General features: G+C 36.2%; 1 protein-coding gene across 3 annotated transcripts in view; it reads right to left on the minus strand.

Annotated features, from left to right (window-relative positions):
• epha3 (eph receptor A3) overlaps positions 1–9,157 on the minus strand; it is a 163,881-nt gene extending 154,724 nt beyond the window's left edge. For all 3 annotated transcript variants that reach the window (XM_088353342.1, XM_088353344.1, XM_088353343.1), the window contains exon 1: positions 8,992–9,157. In XM_088353342.1, the coding sequence (XP_088209468.1) occupies positions 8,992–9,085 (94 nt within the window). In that variant the 5' untranslated portion in view covers positions 9,086–9,157. The remainder of the gene's footprint in view (positions 1–8,991) is intronic.
• Between the last annotated feature and the right edge of the window lie 1,853 nt (positions 9,158–11,010).

Consider the following 11,010-nt stretch of genomic DNA (forward strand, 5'->3'; position numbering starts at 1 on the left):
GAAATACTTGCTATTAATTTTGGTTTCTTAAGAATATATTGTAACCCAAAATAACAGCAAGTCAGGCCATCTTGTTGCAGTACATCAGTGCCAAAAATGACAGTTTAGGGGTTTACCGAGGAGTAGGTGGTCTTTGTCCTTATAGTATTCATGTCACCTCATATCGATGCATTAACATGGTTACTCGGGTTGCATGAAAAAGAACTGATCACACAAAATATAAAAAGCAAAAAAAAAAACTCTTCTCGGAAGCAGACATGGCCAATTGAAACCTTCTGAACATGGTCACATTCCACTATCTAGGTCAGGGGTTGCCAAACTAAGGCCTGCGGGTTGGATCAGGCCAGCCAATGGATTTAATCCAGCCCGCAAGACAAAGCAGAGAGAAGCACAAAGAAAAATAAGCCCCTATCACATCAAACAATGACCTGTCCACTGGATGTCACCAAAGCTAAGTGTCATTGCCAAAAAATGTGTTGCGACCATAACTAGAGAGAATTTGAGGGAACTAACCTTACTAATGTTGTTTTACTTGAAATACAGAGCACGGAAACACTGTTTAAAGCAAAGGATTATTCTCATATGGATTCAAAATGTAAAATAGTGCATGGCTGTATTTACAAAAGTTTAAAGAAGGTTAGGTTTCTCTCTGTAATGGATTAAATCTACAGCGAAGTTCCCAAATTAGTGAAATAGTATCGTTAAAAAAATCAGAAAAGGCTTTCAAATCAATAAATCAATCATTTACTTAAGTTTTTTTAACACGGCCTGCTAACCGAAGATGGTAAAGACATAAAGCTGACACATATAATAAAAAAGTGCTCCTAATAAAAGTGTTTTGTTATTTTGTTATTTTTCTTATCCTGTGCCCCTTTGTGTGCCCCCATCAAACCTCATTATGCTTATGGCCAGCATTTAAATACCGGGCTACATTTTTCTGTACTTGCTTTTCCAATTAGTTTTATTTATCAATATATAAAATGTCATGCAGTAAATGCTATGATCCAATTTAGTGCTTAAGAAGGAATATATGAATTTCTTCTGACTTTTAGTCAAAATTGTAACTTGTAAATTGACACTTATTTCAATTGTTTGACTGTTTCAAAACCAATTGGATGAAATGGTCACTTTATAAAAAAAATAGGCAGTGAAACTTGTTCAGGTCAATGCTAAAGTGAAGAAAATTAGGTGGCTTATGTTAACTATTTCCCTCATTTTATGCCGAGGCATCGGATTTAAAACTGTGTACAACAAAAAAAATCCATCAACAGCCATTTTTCTTTTCTCCCGACCAGTCTCCAATGTGGCTCGCGACTTGAATGATTTGGGACCACTGTTATACGGCGTACACAATCTGAATCAAATGATCAAACAACGTATAAAACACTAAGAAAACATTTAAGTTCACGATTATGTTCAAGCAGAAATGGACAAATGAAAATTTTTTGGTCACATTCCACTCTCTAGTTCAGTGTTTTTCAACCAGTGTGCCGGGGCACACTAGTGTGCCGTGAGACCTTTTCTAGTGTCCCGCTGGAATTCTTATCTTTCCACAAAATCAGGCCATTAATCAGACAAGGAAGTGTAATAGTCATCCATATCAGTAGGTGGCAGTAGATTTTTATATACTTTTAAAACACTAATTATCTGCTCAGGAGGTAGCACAGTACATTTAATAACTTAATGTATTTAACAAAGCGGTTTAAGATTGAACTGTAAAAAATAAAAACATAAATAAAGCACATCATTTGTTTTTATTTCAAGTATTATTTTTTATATACTAATTACCTATTCATGAGGTAGTACAGTGAAATATTTGACATAACTTCATTTTCAAACATTTTCGACGGACAGTGTGCCTCGGAACTTTTTATAAATAAAAGTGTACCTTGGTTCAAAAATGGTTGAAAAACACTGCTCTAGTTTTTCTAGAGTTATCAGAGACAACCCTCTGATTTTTGCCTTCAAATTCCAGCACTGTCATAGAAAATCCGAATTTAGATCCACCTAAACCTCAGCCTCCCAGAGCCGATCAGGACGAAGAGCTGCAGTTCCCATCAGGGTATAACGAAGCTATCTGTTCACGTCAGATAATAGCGGCTCGGCATCCGGGCTCATTGCTTCCAATTTACATTTTTCAATGAGGCGAGTCCACCGCTCCAATTGAGTCGAGCGAAGGAATTTGAGAGCAGAAAATTAAACAGCTCTTATATGGCGTGCGTGGGGAGAAAGCGGGGATACTGGAGGGGGAGCATCATCCAGCTGCTCTCGGTTTAGAACTAGGCACTCCAAAATCGGTCGCGTAAAAACGTTCGATTGAGCGGACTTTGATTCTGTAAAAATACCCAAATTCACACCAAAGTTCCCATTAACTTCTCCAAAATAGGTTCATTTATTTTCTGTGGATGTAAATCACCTATAAAACGACTTAACTGAGACAAGACAAAGAAGAGCACACGAGCCGACAGCTAACTATTTAGCATGCTAGCATCATGCGGATAGCACCTAACTAGAAAACATATTTATCTATAGAAAATCGAGCCAGGCTCTATGCAGGTCATCAATCAGACAGGCATTTGTTTTTCACAGACACAACACAGCCATTACAACCAGTATTGGAGCGATTACACCAGTGTTGGATTAACACTAGAACTTGTTTTTTACTAACCATTTTAAACATGTTCTTTTTTCTTAAAACTGTATTTTCTTAAAACTTCAACATGTTTGATACTTGGAGCATCAGTTCAGGAAAAAAGAGTGACTCTATGAAATGTGCTAAATTAACACTCATGAGTGTCTCCGAATATTAACACTTTCTAGTGTCCAGTCAGACAAAAGTCAAGTAATCAATCAGAAAGGATTTATTTTTTTATATACATAACACAGCGATGTATCCAAAGTTGGATTTACACTAGAAATTGTTTGTGAGTATACTAACTCTTTTAATGGTTTGTATGTTTTCTCAGGGAAATATAAGTGGAACTTTGAGATGTGCAAAATCAACACTAATGAGTGTCTTCACACATCAACACTTTCTAGTGTCAACTGAATATCAATTGGACAAACATTTATTTTTCATAGACACCACACAGCCACTTAATTAGTGTTGGATTCACACTAGAAAGTGTTGGCTAGTCCACTAACTCTTTAAATCATTTTCATTTTTTATTGAACAAATCGAATGTTGGAGACTTGCAGCAGCAGTTCACAAAAAAGAAGTGACACTGTAAAATGGGTTAGATTACCATTTATAGGGGTCAACAATTTCTAGCGTTAATCAGTACACTAGCAGAGTTAAATGTGAATCCTTTTGTAAGGACAGTGAGTAATATTTACCCCTAAATTGCATTTCACTGTGTCGTGCAACTTAAAACGAGTACCTAAAAAGCAGGAGGAAGAATAAGTTCGGAGACTCAAAGTGACAAAACTGCACATTTTTTCCACTCTTTCTATTCTTTTAAAAAATATTTGCAATGTTTTGGGTACCTGCAGAAACAAGATAGGTAATTTTCATTTTTTGTAAAAAAAGACACGTTTTTATAAGTATTTTAAAAAATGATGGTTAATGTATGTTTGCTTGTCATTGAATAAATGAGTAGTTTTTTTCAATAAATTAAGTATTTTTAACCACTAGAAGGCTTTTAATTGGGGTTCCCAAATAGGTGCCCACGGGGACCCGGTAGCCCCCTAAGACCACCTGAGTAGCCTGTGAACAGGTTCTAAAAACATACCACGAGCCATTATGGTTTTATGATACACTTTACTTCTAACTGGATTATGTTTACTGGGGACTGAGCCTATTTTAACTTTCAACAATTACAACATGGGAATAACATAATAATAACATCGTAACAACATAGAGATAACATGTTATTTTAAATACATATTATCAAATTTGTAGCCCGTCGTACCTAGCAGTAAAAAAAAACGTAGCTCTTAGCTCTAAAAAGGGTGGGGACCCCTGCCCCAAATAATGCACTCTGCCTGTATAAAGTGGGCATGTCAAACTCAGTTTGGCCTGGGGGCCGGATCCAGACTTTCTGTTCTAAGGTGGGTCGGATCAGTAAAAAATGTCAAAGCCTAGTATTTAGATTTTGTTTTTCACTACGATGCTTAATCATTCAGCCTATATATGTAGCCTACCCTACAAATGTAATCACAGATAATAAGGTATATTTTCTAAGTACAACACATTTATTCACAAACAATGAAAAAACATACATATTTTCATGTTTGGTGTTGAATGTGTTAACAATTTGTTTATTTTAACACTTGAGTAAACGTAGCCTTACATCTGAACCAACTCACCACTAACATAAAACAAACTTAAAGGGAGCTATGCAAAAACATGCTTGCCTCAGTTGCCATACTGCTTTAAAATACATACAAATTAAATATAAAACAAGAGTTTGTGCAGTGGACGGGCAATAACATTAGATCATATTACCAGGCTGGGTCTACTGAAAATGTACATACCCCTCAATATTGTCTTTAACATAAAACCAGACTGGACGTCAGCTCTTTTTCAGGTTTACTGCTCTCGAGCCATTGAAAGCATCATTTGGTTTGTATTTATTAAGATAAAAACATAACATAAAAAAAAAAATAATAATAATAATTTAGATCAAAATAAGTTATCAACCTGCTTTTTTTACATTCTTAGCAATTAACGGTGGGCCGGATTTAACCATCCAATGTGTCGGATCTGGCCCGCATCCCGTATGATTGACATAGCTGCTGTAAAGTCATGGTGAGTATTGTCTTGCAACTATATTTTGGGGAACATAAAAAAAATGTTTCCTTCAGTTTAGGTTAGAATAGAATAGAATAGAATGGAATAAGGTTTTGATCTGTTCTACAATTTAAAGGGTTTTGTGTGATGTGTCTACGCAAAGGTTGTCATGCTGCAGTGTAGGCAAAGCATGGCGACTTGCGTCTGTGTTAAAGGATGAAGTGTTCACCTCCCATTATGAATAATTCAAGTGCAGAGTCGCTCTGTCTGAGGTTGCTGCTGGGTACCCAACCCCTCTGGCCCCATTCTTTTTTATACTTTCTTATATACTCACACGCAATATAGTTATCAAACACCTATACCAGGGGTGGGAAACTACATCTCCGCGAGCCCATCAGTATTTACAACTGGGTAGCTGAACTATAATGGTCAAAGTATAATGACAGTAAATATACAGTATATGGAAAATAGTTACTCTGCCACCCTACCCATCGTTCAATCCAAACTCAAAACCCAACTTTCCATACTAGTTTATTCATCCACCTAATCCAAAACTACTTCACTTGGCCACCCACCCCCTTCCACTCCTTCTGTACTTTAAAAAAAACATGGTTTATTTTTTTATCGTTAACATGACCTCATTCGGTGTACAGTGACATTGGGTGTCCTGAAATGTACTAGAAAATACAGTAAAGTCTGTTTTTAGTATTATTAAATAAAGTACTACAACGAAAAAAGAATAGTGCCAACTTTTATGTGTCTACTACAATAATGCTATGACCGAAATAATACAAAACATCTAAAAAATGTATTTGTATATCAAAACTAAATATCACATTGTTTGCCCTATAGTAAAATATTAGAAAAATACAACTGCAGTAATACCGAAACACAAAAATACTACTACAGAAATATTACAGATTTACTACAAACATATTGGTGTACATAAATACTACAAAAATACTTCTACAGGAAAACTACAAAATCATACTTAAATATAAAAAAAGCTACTACGACAAAACTACTTATACAGTAGTACTACAAAAATACTACAAAACATCTAAAAATTCTCTCTCTCTCTCTCTCTCTCTCTCTCTCTCTCTCTCTCTCTTTCTCAAAAGTTGTAAAATAATAAAAATACTACAACAATATAAGAAAAAAACATCTGCAGTGATACCAAAACACAAAAATACTACTACAGAAATACTACAGATTTACTACAAAAATAGTGGTACAGAAATCCTACAAAATACTTCTACAGGAATACTACAAAAATGATACGTAAATATAAGAAAGTTACTATAATAAAACTACTTATACAGTAGTATTATAGAAATACTACAAAAAAAAACCTACAAAACTACTAGTACAGAAAAACGACACAAATATGACTACAGGAAAAATACATAAAACTATAGAAATATAAAGAAGCTGCAACGACAAAACCACTTTTACAGTAGTTCTACAGAAATACTACAAAAAAAACTGATAAAAATACTAGAACAGAAATACTATACAAAAATGACTACAGAAACACCACAAAAATACATAAACAATATGGGTGGGTGGCTGGCCTCCTTAATCACTACCGTCGTAGGGGCACTATTTTCTTTGGTGTATCTTGGGCAAGTACAGCCTGGTGGCGCCTATCCCTCTCGAGGACAAGAGAAGTTCTTAAACTATAGGAAAAAAAAACTAAAACTTTGTACAGTTGCACTACCAAAGAACCCACTGTGAAATACATACAAAAATACTACGGAATTACTACAGAAATAATGTTCCACCGATCTTTTAACCTCCTGGGTCGTCGGGGCACCACTGTAGACACAACTCTGGACAAGACAGTAATACTACAAAAATACTACAATAAAACCTCACAAATACAACTACACTCAAACAAAAAAATCGAACTATCGAATGTAGTGCATAAAACAAGGACCTGGTGTATGATTTTTGGGCGTTTCAACACCAATTTGATGATTGAATATAACAATAAATACAATATATGGCATATAGATGACTGAATGTGTATTTATTCATACATAATAAAAAATGAATAAGTCTTCAGGATCACTCCCTCGGCAAAAAATTTACCCTAATTCAAATTTTATTTTTGACCTAGCTTCGCTCTAGCTCAGTGATTGGTTGTGACGCATAAGCGTAGCGCGTTTTGGAGAAACGCAAAAATGTGTATGGCGCCTATTAATAAACGGGAAAAGGGAGGAAAAGGCAAAATAAACGCTCCACACGTTCAACTTCCCTTCGAGGCTGCACAATCCAGGGGCTCACGGGGCCACAGCCTCCTGCCGCCCGCCTAAAAATAGCGGGTCCTTGGGACCTCCATTCGCAATTATGGGCCTAAAATCAAACCACCTCGATAACTTGACTCCACATTAAGGTAAAATAAAAACGAATTAAGGAAAAGGGGATTCGTTCAAACTTTTTTTCTTTGATTGAAGCTAAATCAACTAAATAATTATCATGTTTTTTTAAATTGCTTTTAGACTAAAAACATACGCAAATAAAATGCAACTGTTTTTTTTAAACACAATTTTCTTTCGCAAAAAATGACAAAAATAAATTTAGGAGCTTCAGTTTTCTTTCTTTAAATTATAAGCCCCACGTGGAACTTTTGAGACTTTACAATAAATTACTTAACTTTTGAGGCAAGGAAAAACAAGTCAAAAAAGTAAATAAACTTCCCTTCACCCATATTTAAAATCCAACACAAAAAGAAAAAGTCAAATAAACTCGTTCTATTGATGCGCACTAAATGGGTAATGATGATTCTCGTTCCCTGTCTACAAACACACACGCATCAACACGCACACTAAACACACTTTTTGGAATATTGATTTAGAATATATTCTTCGAGAAACTCCACATGTGTCTTGTATTTTAAAACGATGTGGTTAAACATTATTTAAACGTAATTATGTATTCATAACTCTTTGAGCTGTAGACTACGCTAAAAAGTTAGACCCTCTTTAACAAACTTTTCAAAAGTTTATTCCACCCTCCAGAGAAGCTATCCAATAAAAGTTTGCAGAGTCCAGTTAAAATAAAACACAAATTATACAGTATTTATAAATTATTACTTGGCCAAGTTACAGATTATCGTTCAAAAGTTTTGAGTCGTTAAGAAATTTCCATTATTCGAAAAAAAATGAAGGATACGTCTGTTTTCAAAATAAATCACGAGTTTTAACCTTCTCACTGTCCCGACCGTTGTTTCTTTTATTTTGCAACTCATTTGATTATTAAAAAGGTGATTTATCATTAAAAATTCATCATTTTTTGGTATGTGTATCATCTTTTTTATGTCCCACGGGATTATGCGCCAACAACTTTTACAAGTCATTTTAACTTCTGTTCGCAGATGTCCTGTTAAAAATGTGTTGTTCTTGTGCTGAAAGCACACATTTAAAGATTAAACAAAGATGCTTATGACGCTATATGCCTTGGCGTGCCGACTTGGAATATATTCGATATGATCTCTAATCTAATCCGACCCGGTCACGCGTAAATCAAATCGAGATTGATGTTTTGATCTTTCTGCGCTGTCGACATAAAATGAGAAACCCTTTTCAAGTTTGTGCGACTTTCTCTTGTTTGTGGGCCATTATCAAGTGTTTGAACAGGTGACCATTTTCTGTCACCTTTTACCAAGCACCCCCACTTTGCTATCACGCAGACGCACGCACACAATGAGACACAAAGTGACAAAAGATTAAGGGAAGTGGGAATTGAATTATGTTTGAGTCATGCTGTGCTATATACTGAATTATGTTGCTTAATTCTAGGACGTATAATACTCCCGCTCTACCCCAAATAAAATAATATAAAATGGAAGCGTTACCAAACAAGAAGCGCTCGCTGTTACGCACGTGCGCCTCGTCTATTGTTTACCATATTCCGGGTTTACGCATTGCCAGAATGCAAACCTTGTAGTTTTTGTTTTACCCCCCTCACAAACCCCCCATGGGTTTAACTCTGCGATGTCTTGGCGTCATGTCTAGTCTGCAATCCGCACATTCTCCCCCCTATTCAAGACTTTAATCCTCACTGGAGCGATAATCCGAAATTAAGGAACTGTCTAGCATATTTGGGTCCAATGTCATGTATTCCAGATTCTTTCTACTTTATGTTTTCAAATTCTGACCCACTTCGGACAAGTTCGCCACGAGCGCAAAAGCACTGGGTGAAGAAACCACTCACACACACGCACGCACACTTCGGGATTCCACGAGGACGCTTACCTTCATTTGGAGGGTAGATAATTGCAAAAACTGGAAGCGCAAGGGACAAGAAAAGAGGTAAAAGGTAAAAGTGCGATCGCGGGTTGCAATCCATGGCGGTGCATCAGAGGTGCATAACTCCATGAAGCCACTGGCTGCTCTGAGAGCTTACACGACGCGCAAGAGATCTCGCCCACTCCACGAGAGCGTGAGGGGAGGCGATTTTCCGCTGGGTCCTACACACTCTGCGGTGAGAGAGACACTCTGCAGTGAGAGAGGGAGAGAGACATAGAGAAAGAAAGAAAGAGAGAGAAGGGGGGGGGGGGGGGGGTGAAGAAAGATATATAGAGATAAAAAAAGAGAGAACAATAAAGAGATTGTGAGAAAGAAAGAGAGATCATCAGAGAAAGACAATATGTGAGAAAGACAGAGAGACACAGAAAGAGAGAGAAAGAATGTGTATGAGAGAGATAAAAGGAAAGAGAAAGGAAGAGAAACAAGAAGAAACAGAGAAATAAAAGGAAAGAATGAGAGGGACAAAGACAAAGAAAGGCAAAAAAAGACAGAAATAAAAAGAGAGAAAGAGAGTAAGATAGAGGGGGGAAAGAGAGAGGGGATAAAAGAGAGATAATTAAGAAACAGAAATAGAGAAAGAGCGAGGTAAGGTGAGAAATAAAGTGAACGAGGGAGAAAGAGAGATAAAGAGATGAAATGAATAAGAGAAAGCAAGAAAAGCAATAAAGATAATGATAGGTAAGGAAAGGGAGGGTGAATGTACATATATATATATATATATATATATATAAAATAATGTAAAATAGAAGCGTTACCAAACAAGAAGCGCCCGCAATCTCATCTCATCTCATTAGCTACACCGCTTATCCTCAGTAGGGTCGCGGGGGTGCTGGAGCCCATCCCAGCAATCACGGGCAGTGGGCAGGGGACACCCTTAACTGGTTGCCAGCCAATCGCAGGGCACACGGGGACAGACAACTCGCTCGCTCATTCACACCTAGGGACAATTTGGAGCGGCCAATCCACCTGAAATGGGAGGAAACCGGAGTGCCCGGAAGAAACCCACGCAAGCACGGGAAGAACATACAAACTCCGCACAGGAAGTCTGGAGCTGGATTTGAACCCACGCAGGAGGTTCCCAAGACATGAACTGTGGCGACGTGCTGATATATATATATATATATATATATATATATATATATATATATATATATATATATATATATATATATATATATATATATATATATATATATATATATATATATATATATATATATATATATATATATATATATATATATATATATATATATATATATATATAATCTGTATTTTGTTTGAAACGGTGCATAACTTAAAATAAGACCTAATGTAAAAAGGATATACCTGAAAACCGTATTTCAAGGATTTTGAAATGTGCCCACAACAACAATTTTTGCCTTTTCAAGCAGAGAGGAGAGTGTAAAGGAACTGTCAGGTATTGTGAGGAACAGTGGCCATTTGCAAATGTGTTTGTAGGTTTAATTGTAGCACAACAACAAAAATTGTATTTCAGCTTCATGAAAAACTTGGGATATTTTTTTCTAGATTTCTAGATTTTGGTGCAACTACAATATTCAGTGGAATAAAAATGATGTAATGGGTTGATAAGTACATTGTTAAGTAGACACTAAAAATAAAGTGAGAAGACACCAATGGCTATTGAACTTGAAAGGAGAACAGAAGACCAACCCTCATATGAGAAATACAAAATTGTTCTAAAAGGTCCTTTCTTTTTATTAAATTTCCTAGGTTACAAAAAGCAATTCCGCCCTTAAGGGTGTGGAAAAACAAAGAACAAGAATAATATTGCCCGATGGTGATGATGATGTAAACCACGGGTGTCAAACTCATTTTTAACTCGGGGGCCACACGATAGAACAAAGATTATCTTGGGGACCGGACTAGTAGATTTGAGAGAAAGAAAAAAATAGAGAAAGAAATAAAAGAGAGGGAGAGAAAAAAAGAGAAGTCGAGACAAAG

Source organism: Urocampus carinirostris, chromosome 14 (assembly GCF_059441175.1).
Source record: "Urocampus carinirostris isolate Australia breed hairy pipefish chromosome 14, RoL_Ucar_1.0, whole genome shotgun sequence".
NCBI classification, from domain to species: domain Eukaryota; kingdom Metazoa; phylum Chordata; class Actinopteri; order Syngnathiformes; family Syngnathidae; genus Urocampus; species Urocampus carinirostris.